This window comes from Podarcis muralis, chromosome 2 (assembly GCF_964188315.1).
Source record: "Podarcis muralis chromosome 2, rPodMur119.hap1.1, whole genome shotgun sequence".
NCBI classification, from domain to species: domain Eukaryota; kingdom Metazoa; phylum Chordata; class Lepidosauria; order Squamata; family Lacertidae; genus Podarcis; species Podarcis muralis.
In genome coordinates, this window is record NC_135656.1 from 74,716,274 (window position 1) to 74,728,528 (window position 12,255).

Sequence of the window (12,255 nt, forward strand, 5' to 3'; positions counted from 1 at the left end):
AAAGGATGAATGCAGTGGACAAATGGATGCCTCCCTAATTTTGATCTGAATGACCTAAAATTATTTAAATGACTTCAAATCTGAAACAATCTGAACTGCAGTCCAAGCCTTTCACACATTTCAGCAGCCCAGTTATTTCAGTGGAAGACAGAGATCATTTGCTTCCGTCAAGCATAAATGCAGCAGCCTGGGTGGGAAGTAATAAGATTCCAAGCTTCTGATGAACCTGCATATTCAGTAATTATTGTTAAATTATCAGTATGTCAAATAGGCATGTTAGTTGATGGATGTGCATTTCTCTAACTAATCTCAAGCACAGGATGACATTGTATAAATGTATGCTTGAAATACAATGCATTTTCTTTCTCAGAGCATGTGAAAGTTAATACTATTTAGTATATTTCAAATCACATTTGCTTGTTTTTACATCAGTGGTGTTCAAGAACTGTTTTTTTATCTGTTCTAGAAATAACTTTTAGAAAAACAGTCCTAGCCAGCAGTTTCTCATCAAGTAGTTCGACTCCTACAAGCCATACAGTTACTCAAAGATGCTCTGAAACACCCGGCCTGGGAAGCAGAAATCAGGTAATGGCTCATTTTCTGAGATAGTTTTTGTCATAAACCAGCTAAGTCTGTAGCCCACTCAAAGCTGAATGCCATGTCTGAGAAAACTGGAATAAGATTTCAGCAAGATGGCTGACTGGAAACGTATTTCAAATAGCTGTCCATATGTTAGATAATCTTTCTGCTTTAGTGAATTTGTATTTGTGTGTGTGTGTGTGTGAGAGAGAGAGAGAGAGAGAGACAGACAGACAGACAGATGCAAAAATTGACATGAGGAAACTATACGATGGCTATTTTAAAAAAGCAAACAATTTTTCTTTTCCTGAGGTTTGCTTGTAAACTCCTGATACAAGGAAATCGGCTGTATTCACTGAATGATAAGCAATTCAGCAGGCATGTCTTCTACCTATAGCAAGGGTGGGGAACTATATCTGCTTGGTGGGCCAGAACCTATCTTCTCTCAACTTCCCTCATAGGCAAAGTTAAGTAGGTAGCCGATGCACCCAGTTGTCAGTATCCTGGCATCACAATGACTGCAGGGTTCCTATGTGGATGATCAGCTAATTATCAGGACTTGCAAAGAGCTACCTGTTGACTTGCCATGTTGCACTGAAGAACAACAAAGCCTATACATGCCATTCTGCTTTAAAGGGGGAAAGCACTATTCAGTGCAATCACTAGCTATTCCAGATAGCCAAGTGATGCTTATTAAAGTCATTTTAAAGTTAAACAGGTTATCTAGGGTTGCCATATTTCAAGAAGTGAAAATCCGGACACAAACAAATTAACATTTAAAAAAAAAAATAATAATGCCAAAGAACTTGACACATTGTCCATTTTCGGTGACAACACAAAAAAACCATTGAAATCCCAGTAATGTCTGGGATAATCAGAACGTATGGCAACCATATTATAGCCCACAATTCAGCTACCATATTTTTCGCTCTATAAACCGCACCAGACCATAAGACGCACCTAGTTTTTGGAGGAAGAAACCAAGAAAAAAAATATTCTGAATCTCAGAAGCCAGAACAGCAAGAGGGATCGCTGCGCAGTGAAAGCAGCAATCCCTCTTGCTGTTCCGGCTTCTGGGATAGCTGCGCAGCCTGCATTCGCTCCATAAGATGCACACACATTTCCCCTTACTTTTTAGGAGGGAAAAAGTGAGTCTTATAGAGCAAAAAATACGGTAGTTATTGAGCCATATTAACCTTTTGAACTATGTTAAGGTTGTTATGTGACTAGGCCCACATTTTACTAGATTATCGTGTCTCCTTTTGTATGTTTGTTTCTTCACTTTAATATTTTTTCCTGCTCTTAAAGCAATCAATGATTCAGGCTTACAATCTTAAAAACACAAAAAGAAAAGTGATTGGAAGGGAGGAGCAAAGAGACCCCACTTCTTAGTTACAAAGTTCTTGTAAGTGTTCTTTCCAGCAAGCACTGGCAAAGCAAGCTCCCTGCAGCTGCATGCAATGCATGGGGACCGTCTGAACTCCCTCTTGTCCATTACTCTCTACTTGGGAGTCAGCAGGAGCAGCCTCCCAGCGGCCCTTAGTCCCCTGGCCGATGGCAAAGGCAAGAATGTACTGCCCTTCAGTTGTGCAGTACCAGGGGCAAACTTGACAGAGGCATCAGAGTGTGACTTATTTATTCTGATTCCCTTCTCTTTCAAGGTACCTGCTTCTCAGTTGGACTCTTCCAGCAAATATGAAAATGCCCATCACATGTGGTGAGAGTGATGTTTCATTTTGATTTCCACTTCTACCTGTTGAACATTTGCATGCATTCAAAACTTGTAGCTGCTAGAGATCACTGCAAAGAGAGGAGAAATAAAGTTGTGAAGACTTAAGGGGGTTCATCTGCCCAGGAGCTCCCTGTACTTCCTGTTTAAAGCAGAAGTGTGAAACAGGAAGTACAGGAAGCAGCTCCACAAAATGCAGATGGGGCAAGTTGAGGTCAGGATGGACTCTGTACACACTCGAAATGGTTTGTAAGGACCAGCTGAATGAATGCATACCTGCGCTTATGTTCAGCAACCGTCTACTTTTATCTCAAATGCCATTGCCCCATTACATATAATAATAATTAATAATAATACATATACTTGTATTTTAAATATTTAAGTAGTGAAGAGACACCAGAGTGAGACTTGGAAATAGGATGATTATTTTTGAACTTGGATTAATATAGTTTTCTATTTTTTAATAAAGCTTGGGCCATTCAAAAGAAGAACCTGATGCCTTGCCCGACTCTCTTAATACTGTCATCCTGCCTTTCACCTGTATGTCGTACACTGCCACAAATCAGGATTTTGTGCAACATCTCTCTGCTTTGATAGCAGATGCTGTGGAAAGTGCACCCTCTTTCTCAGTGGAAACTCAAAATACAGGGAACCTTTTGAGTGATTCCAGAGTTGCAGATACTGAAGATGGCTATTTTGAAATGGGGCTTCATGAAGGGGACAATGTATTTGAGTTCATCCCTACATCAAATATTGTGCAAATAGCTTCTGACAGCACAAAAACAGAGCCGGATGACATAGTCAAAGTTCTCTGGAGCTTTTGTATTCAGGTTCATAAAGGACTCAAGCAGTTTGCTTCCTGTTTGGTTTTGACCAATAGTGTGGTAGCTGTATTTGAAATCCCTCAAGATCCCAAAGGAAACTGCCAGAATATTCTTTCTGCCTTGAAATTAGCACTGTGCTTTCCATATTCTGACCTTACAGAATTTGGCTTTTTAATACCAGAAATATGTTTGACACTCAAGGTAAATAATGGCGATACCTGCTTGTTTGTTGTTTCGGACTCTCAGAATCTGCAAGATTTCTATTCCTGTTTACATATGTCTCGCTCTCAGAGCTGTACGCCTGCTTTAACAAGTTCTGTACTGTACTGTGGCAAAGCAAGTTTGCAAGAATTTGTCTACCAGCTTATGGGATTTTATCACATTTCATCTGAAAACACAGAGATAAAGGGTTGTTTCCCTGCCTACCTTTTCTGCCGTAATAAAGCTGATGCTCAGAAAGTCTTATGTCAGCTAGAATCTGCCAGTGATGGCAAAACTTCCTCTAAACACGTCGGTTGTTCTGCACTTTATTCAACATTTCATAAATCTGCCGAAGAGGGCCACTGCATGTTCCATCCCTGCTGGATATTTCTAACACCCCAACACCTACACATCGTTCAAGTTGACTTTAATGTACTGCCAGGTAAATACATAGACTCTGAGAACGCAAGGAGCATATTCAAACTGAGCAGGATTCCACTAGCTTCTGTTCTCTTGCACCCTGCCAGCCATTCTATTCAGCAAGAAGGTTCGTTTTCAGATGGCCATGTGCTTGAATTGCTTGTTGGCTGCAGATTTGTCACAGCTGTATTTGTCCTACCTCATGAAAAATTCCGTTTTCTAAGAATCTATGGTCTTCTGAGGACACTTTTACAAGACATCAAAACTATAATTATTTTCAAAGCAGAATCTGTAAGAAACCCTCTCTGGGACTCCAAGAGGCATGGCCAAACTGCAAGGTGAGGATAACTGTTTTGAATATCACTCATCGCAGCGTGGCTATAATAGTAGCCATCTTTAAAAATTTAGCCATATATGTGTGTTTAAAATTGCAGTATGGGAAGATGGGAACAAACCTGTAGGCCCCAGCTTTCTGGCATATTTTTGCTTTTCAGCTGCATCCCCTTCTGCATGCCAGGGTCTGGACTTCTGCTGCTCTTCTACTACTCGTGCAGGTTCTGTGTATGATTTAGACTCCTGGAAGATGAAGCTTCTATCTAAATCACACAGGGAGCCTACTCTGGTGTGGCAGGCTCCCAGTTCAGAACTTAGCTCTCAAATGCATAGTGGGCTGCAGAGCTAATTGACAGAAATGTGGTGGAGGGGACCGGGCCAACAAGTTGGTCACCTTCCTCCCTGTTGTAATCACGTGCTGAAAAAGAGCTAGTGAGAACTTCTTGTCCGTGAAGAAGGCTTGCGGTGAACTGAGCAACGAGTATTCTATAAATTGCCAGTTTGATGACCTCTGTCTCTTGTTGTTTACAAAATGCTGCACAATATTACAGAGGAGGTGTACATCTTGGGAAGAGTTCCAATAAGTAAAACAGTTAAGATGTGTAAGGGTGTTAAAACTGCACAATTAATGTATGGTCATTCGTATAAAAGTGCAGGAGGCAAAGGGATGGGTTTAAGGGTAAGCTTGTGATTTGTTTAGTCTTTAAGCAACTGCATCACACTGTTGGCTCCTGTTCAGCTATGATCAGCTAAGACACCTAGGATGCTTTAACATAAACTTTTCAGCTTGGATTAAGGGTCATGATCCTGAGATCTTGATAGGAAGTATTTTAAGCAGAGGCGGGACAATCATCTTTCAGTGAGTCTGTAGTTGCATCCTGCACTAAGCAAGAAATTGGACTAGTTGACCACCAAGGTTCCTTTCAAATCTGAGTCTGTAAGTTTGAATGACATTGTGTTTCATTCATTTGGGTTTGCCTCTGACAGTGTATATTCATCTCTCTTTGTTCCCAGCTTATGCAAGCCACATTTGCCATTCTCATCTCTGTATCCATCTGAATTTCTGGTGCAGAAAATTACTGAAGAGAACCAAATACCTGTGCACCTTCCTGTCTCTTCATCTCTTCAGTATGTGGCTGGGCTAAAGGGAAAATCCATTATGGAATTTTTCCACAGCAGCATTGCTGAGGTATTGTACAATACACAGGGAAGGGACATTCCTGATGGTAGAGGTTCCAGAAGTCTAGCCATGCTATTCTGCTGCAAAAAAGCTAAATTGTCCTCTAGCACCTTGAAAACTAACTGGTTTATGGTGGCATGAATTTTCATGCGCAATATATGTTCAGGATACATTTTGTCTTACATAATCGTTTTTTCTGTGGAGGGAGAAAATGATAATAGAAATAGTGCTGATGACTTCTGATTTTACTATCATTAATATTATAAGGTCATGTGGCAATAGATTGGATTTTTTATTGCTCTAAAATCAAATAGACCAGGCAACAGCAAGGACAATAAATTTAATCATATTTACAAGTTGCATTTTAAAGAACTAACTCCCACAACTCTCAACGGTTGTGAATATTCTGTTGTTGTTGTTGTTGTTGATGATGATTTGACCATTTCGGTTCACTCATTACAGCAGCATCAAAATTGTTATTCCGCTTCCACCAATAGTGAGAGCTAAACTTTGTTACAGTATATGTATTAACTAATGGGCACCTCAGTTACTTTAAAAGTCTGAAAATGGGAACACTCTTGGGTCCAGTGGTGGTAACTCTGGATGTTAAAGAGTATTTCATAATACTGATGGATGCAAACCAAAGCCACAAACAATAGGAAAATGTGGATCCACAGGAATTCTTGCTCCACATGTTTAATCAGTCCTCAGTTTGTTATATCACTAGGGAAGATTTCCAGTGGCAAACAGGCATTCCAACTCTACGATTGTATGAATTTCTTCCCGAACTGAAGCTATACTCTCCAGCAATTGAATATGAAGTGGGTTAGAAAGGACTCGCATTTTATAACTATTGACGAAGAAACTGCATCCAGACACTTAAAATAGTTGATTAATTGCGTTGTCAATATTTTAGGTGGAAAACGAAGAGCTGAGGCATCTCATGTGGTCATCTGTTCTGTTTTATAAAGCTCCTGATATGGAAGCGACAGCTTGTGTTCTGCTCTCAACTAAAGCTATTTACTTCTTGTTAGACGATTCCGTGAGTCATTCTAACGAACGCCACTTCGGTAAGGCAGAATATATAATCCCTGGCTTCTAATAATGTTCTCAAGGACAAGTGATTTTAGATTGGAGCAACTTCCATATTCTTGACGTTCATTGTATGATGAACCATTTTGACTAATGAATTAGAATGGGTGGTATCCTTTGGAAGGATCCCCGCTCCCCCAGAAAAAGCTCTGTGTGTGCCATGATTTTCCACGAGTGCAGAAAAATGGCATTGGGGTTAGAAGATACAAAAAGGAGATTCATTACCTTTTTTCAATGTTGAATAATTATTTAAGGCCACTCTTGGAACAGAACTGCATGCCATGAGGCAAGGAGGTTTGGGAACACTGTGTTTTTCTTGTAACGCTAATACAGGGGGGATAAAGAGGCATTTGCAAAAGAGAACTGGCAGGTGGAAATACATTTCTTAAGTTTGCTGAGCTGTGAATTCTCCCCATAACCCTTCCCACAAGACTGTATTCAGCTATCTCCCCCACCACCACCACCACCAGCAGCAGCTAGCTGCAAGGGCAAAATATAATTGGGGAGTGGTCTGCAGGGGAGAGCAGGGAGTGCATCAGTGGTTGCTGCTTGTTTATTTTCCTTTACAAATGCTATTACAGTGGTACCTCGGTTAAATACTTAATTCGTGCTGGAGGTCCGTTCTTAACCTGAAACTGTTCTTAACCTGAAGCACCACTTTAGCTAATGGGGCCTCCTGCTGCCGCTGCGCCGCTGCTGCGCGATTTCTGTTCTCATCCTGAAGCAAAGTTCTTAACCCGAGGTACTATTTCTGGGTTAGCAGAGTCTGTAACCTGAAGCGTATGTAACCTGAAGTGTCTGTAACCCGAGGTACCACTGTACTCGGGCTACCTCAGCAAACATGGGTAGGGAACCCATTTTTGCTAGGGCAATACAAAGTTCCACCTTTAGTAGGGGGTTATTTCTATTTTTTGTAAAAAAAAAAGTTGCACTGACTAGTGAACCTTCTCTTCTGAGATCTTAAAATGATCTTCACATTTCTTCTCATAAAATTACCAAATTTCTTAAATACTATCCAATAATCAATTTAACAGATTTTTGGAGCAATGGACAATTGGACTATGAATTCAGTTCTTTCCATCTCTCTTACTGCTTGGTCCTAAAATTAAATGATCTCCACTCAGTGAACATTGGACTTTTTGATCAGTATTTTCGACTTGCTGGTAAGTAAATTTATTTTCCATTTCCCTTTCTCTTTCCTCCTTCTGTTCCCCTCCCACCAGGGGGGACTTCCTGAAAAGTATCAGTGCACTGATAGTGCCTGTAAGTCCAGTTTATCATAACCATTTAGTATTGCATACTGTCGTTCCAGTTTATCATAACCATTTGGTCTTATATACTCAGTTAATGAGATTTATCTGTAGCATGCCTGGCATTAGTTTAGCATTGGCACAGCTAAAGTTCTGCACATTTTCAAACACTGGCGCATTTTACTGAAAATGTCTAGTTTTAGTAGAGACATCTTGCCGGTAAAAGTGCGATTTTCAAAGAATTGTTGCTGTATTGCCTGTACAGTGGGGCAGTGCTCATCAGAGGTTTGGTATTGAATGTTTAGGAACGAAACAGACAAACCCTGCTAATAAAAACCTAAGATTTGGCCCAGTGGACATATAGCCTCTGTTAAACAGAAAGAAACCTACACAAAATGTTGCAAAATTGTAATAGGACTTGAAGCACATTTGATTCTGTCTTGTTTTCAGGGCGTTCAGCTGAACATATATTAACTTGTCTAACCAGAGACAGTTATAGCACTCATGCTTTTATTCAACACCTTATGGCAGTGCTCTCACTACTGGCAAGAACACCATCCCCAGAGCCAGTGGACAAAGACTTCTACTCTGAATTTGGAAAGAAAAATACAGGTAATTTTTTTTGGAAACGTTTTACTTAATAGGACCTATAAATATATTTCGCCATACTGTTCTAGAGTATGCAATATACATTAGATGTGTTAAGATCCTTCCTTTTAAGGAAAATGCAGTGTGTTTAGCACATTATTTGGCCAATAATGGAACTTGTAATTTGAGACGAAGGAGGAGACAACTCTTTATCAGTAAATTTCATAGATCTTTGTAAAAAAACATATGTAAAAGGAGGCAACACCTGCAGCTTTTGTTAGAATTGTAGGCTCAGGCTTCAATCCATGCACAGTTACTAGGGAGTAAGTCCCTTTGAACTCAGTGGTGCTGGTTTCCAAGTATACACATATGGGCTGTAGACCTGAATATGAAGTGTGGCAAATGTGGAACAATTCCCACAGACAGGCCCATTCTAAGCTTTCAATCTTCTGTGAAGCCAATACATTTGGTAGCTAGTGTATTCTGACATGTCTAGGCAGGTTCACTTCAGGCCCGCTTTTCCTTACCTAGGGATTTCTGGCAGCTTGTACTTTCCCAAATTATTGCATGCAGTCGTACCCTTCCTTTTCCTGAGAGTAGCCTGAGTGCAGTGGACTTGGAGAAGAAAGAGCTGCTGGATGCTCCTCAGTAAGTCTGGGGTGACTTCAGATGGACACAAATTGTTTAGCCAGGGGATTGAACTCTTGGCATGCCTACATAGCAGTAGCTTTGACAAGCTATCCTTCTTTTTGCAATACAGTTTTAATTGGTCCCTAATTTGACTTGGGAATCCAGACAATTGCAGCATGAAAATCTGAATTTTGAAAATCCAGTGTGAATAGTATTCAAACTATTTAGCTCTTCACTGTAAAATCCGGTTCAGAACTCAACCTCCTGCCACATCTTAAGCCATTTTCCTGTTGGTTACATCATCCCTGTCTTATAGTAAATCAGAATTCAGCTGGGAATCCTTTGGGCAAGGCAGTCAGTGACCCTGAAATCAGTATGGAAGTTCAGCCTAAACAGGTGTATTCATTAAGCACTGATTGTTGATCTTTTCCTTTACCTGAATGAAAATAGAGTTAAAAAGAACAGATACAGGTGTATTATGTTAAACTACAAAAGGGTATTCCACCCATCAGTACATCATGTACATAAAATTACCTCTAATGTGAGTCACTGAGAGAATGGGGGGGGGGGTAGCAAAATTTAAGCTCATGGTGAAGAACATTTCTAACAATCCTGTTCTAAGGATTTAGAGAAATTGTGATTGGGTAGAGTCTGGAGGGTTAGAAAAGGGAAGATGCAAAAGCAGATGGAAATGAATAGCCTTAATTGTCTTGAGTTTTCTAAACACTGTACCCATTTAGATTTTCCTCTTTCTCCGTCCCTGCCATGCAAAAAGCCCAACTTATTACATATACAAAATACAAAATGGAAGGATTCCAGCCTTCTGATGCAATACTTTTCTATGTGCAAGAAGCTTTCCCCCACCTGCTGGCTCAAGTAGTACAATCCTGTGACTCCTGCACCATGTGATTTCTTTGCATGTATAGAGAGGGTATGAATAGTGTTTCTGGCAATGCTAAACAAGTATAGAACTTAACTGAAAAGCACAAAAAATACTGGGGTAGAGGGGAGCATATGGGATTATGCTGACAACTGCATTTTTAGCACTCTCCCCCACCCCCTCCTGAGTAAATTCCAAGAATGAAAGAGGAAGTTGAAAAGTTAGGCCAACAAAAATGTTTACCATCAGCAGTTAACTTCTTTCAGAAAGTGTTATATACAATTTATTGATACTTAGCATGAGCCAGTGTGGTGCTTAGTTTGTCTGATTAGGCCTGGGAAAATTGTAATTCAGATCCCCAGTCAGCCATGAAGCTCACACTGGGTGGCCTTGGACCAGTTTCTACCTTTCAGTCTGACCTCACAGACTTGCTGTGAGGATACAGTGAGCAAGGGAATAACCATGTATACTACCCTAAGCATCTTGGAGAAAGGGGCAGGGACTAAACTGCAATCTTAAAAGTGATGTAATTTAGTATGTTCAAAGTGCTTCCCATACATTATTTCAATGATCCTTAAAATAGTACTGGCCTGCTTGATGTGATTGCCATCATATTACATGTGAGGGACTGAGGCTGAGAGGGAATGACTTGCCTAAGACATCTAATGAATGCATGGCAGAGGTGAGATTTGAATCAGTGACTTCTAGTTCACTGGTGCCTATTTTAATATTTGCCAGAGTATCCACTTATCACTCCAAGTTTCAGTTTGAAAACCTGTTGTTTAATATTACAGATAAAAACATTCTGTGTGAATTTTAGCCTAACTTTTTTGTTGCTTCCTTGGTAGAATTGTTTTAATAAGTGCAGACTATCAATTGTGTATTTCTGCTTACAGGGAAAATGGAGAATTATGAACTGATTCATTCTAGTAGAGTGAAGTTCATATATCCCAATGAAGAAGAAATTGGGGACCTTGCCTTTCTAGTAGCAGAGAAGATGAACTGTGTGATTAACTTCCAGTCTCTGAATATACTTCTCTATGTGCTAGCGTTTCAAGTGAATGCTACAGAAGGGACTGCTCAATCCAACAGCTCACTTCAACCTAAAACGCTGATCTTAACCAGCTCGGATATGTTTCTTTTCAATGAGGATTACATCAGTTATCCACTTCCTGAATTTGCTAAAGAACCGCCAAAGAAAGACAAATATCAGCTTGCAGATGGAAGAAGGATCCGTGATTTAGACAGAGTGCTCATGGGATATCAGACGTATCCGCAGGCGCTCACGTTTGTTTTTGATGACATTCAGAATCAAGATCTCATGCAGAACCTGACCCTTGATCACTTTGACAATGTCCTCAGTTTTCCTAAAGGACAGGTCACCCAGGAAGGCAGCAGCAGTCGAGAGGTCCTGTGGTGTGTCTTCATCCCAAGTCCAGAAAGCCGCGAGAAACTAATATCTCTCCTTGCTAGGCAGTGGGAGATCTTATGTGGTCGAGAGCTACCTTTGGAGCTCACTGGGTAGTTTTATTTTTTTCAAATATTTTAGTTACTGCAGAGCTGATAGAGACCAGGCCCGAAGACTATGACTTAAAGCACAGCATTGATTGAATTAAGCAGGGATTGGCACTCTCTTCACAGCAACATGATATTACATTGAAGTTTGCTGTGTGTTGCTGTTATAGTTCCTTGTGCAGTGAAGAGGTTTTAATAGTACAACCAATCTGCTAAAACATTAAAACTGGAATTTTCTAAACTATATTTTTATGTAACAGTACACATTCAGATTCCTTATTAAGCATCCCAGGCAACTGTATGGAACAAAAGGAGTCAATACTTGGCATACTTTCATTAGGACTGTTATGTTTCCACTGTGGTTTTTGTACATATATATCAGTCTTGCTATTCTATACAAGATATGTAAATAATGGTAACTAAAAATGCTTGAGCTATGTCAAAGTGCAATGTTCTTTGTTCAAGATGTATTTTATTGCCTATGCTGCTAACAATTATTTAATAATCCTTATAATTTTTACATTTCATTCTTTTATGATGTGTCAAATTTAATTTTGTTTGCTAATCATGAACATGATGGAAGAATTCACCTATAACTGAAAGTTACTGTTACATCCGATGGACACTTTAAAACAGTTGAGAAAAGTTATCAATTTCAGTTTACTAATGCAGACAAAGGTTGGCCAGGATTGACAATAATTGCCCTGTTGCCAACAAATCAAAGGATACTTGTAGTTCAGAGCACTGTGGTTTTTCTGTTGCCAAGTTTCTCAATACAAATAAACCAAAATTTGTGTTTCTGACTTTCCATGATTTTGCTCACAGTGCAGGTCAGTTGTGCATTTGTCTTTCTAATAAGCCTTTAGCCCTGTGTAGGAAGCCTCAAAGGAAAAGGAAAATTTCTGAAGAGACCATCATATCAAATAATCCAAGTCATGGGCAGTTCCTTCCAGGGGAAGCTTTCATAAAAGGGACTGAGCCTATATGATTATTTTGTCTATCTGGCATACACAATAAAAACCCATTGCAAAATG

General features: G+C 39.9%; 1 protein-coding gene across 4 annotated transcripts in view; it reads left to right on the forward strand.

Annotated features, from left to right (window-relative positions):
- NISCH (nischarin) overlaps positions 1-12,255 on the forward strand; it is a 34,945-nt gene extending 22,690 nt beyond the window's left edge. Inside the window, exons 14-21 of one of the 4 annotated variants that reach the window (XM_028718772.2) lie at positions 467-585; positions 2,241-2,296; positions 2,778-4,091; positions 5,101-5,275; positions 6,183-6,336; positions 7,393-7,521; positions 8,059-8,220; positions 10,603-12,255. In XM_028718772.2, the coding sequence (XP_028574605.2) occupies positions 467-585; positions 2,241-2,296; positions 2,778-4,091; positions 5,101-5,275; positions 6,183-6,336; positions 7,393-7,521; positions 8,059-8,220; positions 10,603-11,231 (2,738 nt within the window). In that variant the 3' untranslated portion in view covers positions 11,232-12,255. Of the gene's footprint in view, positions 1-466; positions 586-2,240; positions 2,297-2,777; positions 4,092-5,100; positions 5,276-6,182; positions 6,337-7,392; positions 7,522-8,058; positions 8,221-10,602 lie in introns of those variants that run through there. The other 3 variants (XM_028718774.2, XR_013391952.1, XM_028718775.2) reach the window with 3 other exon arrangements.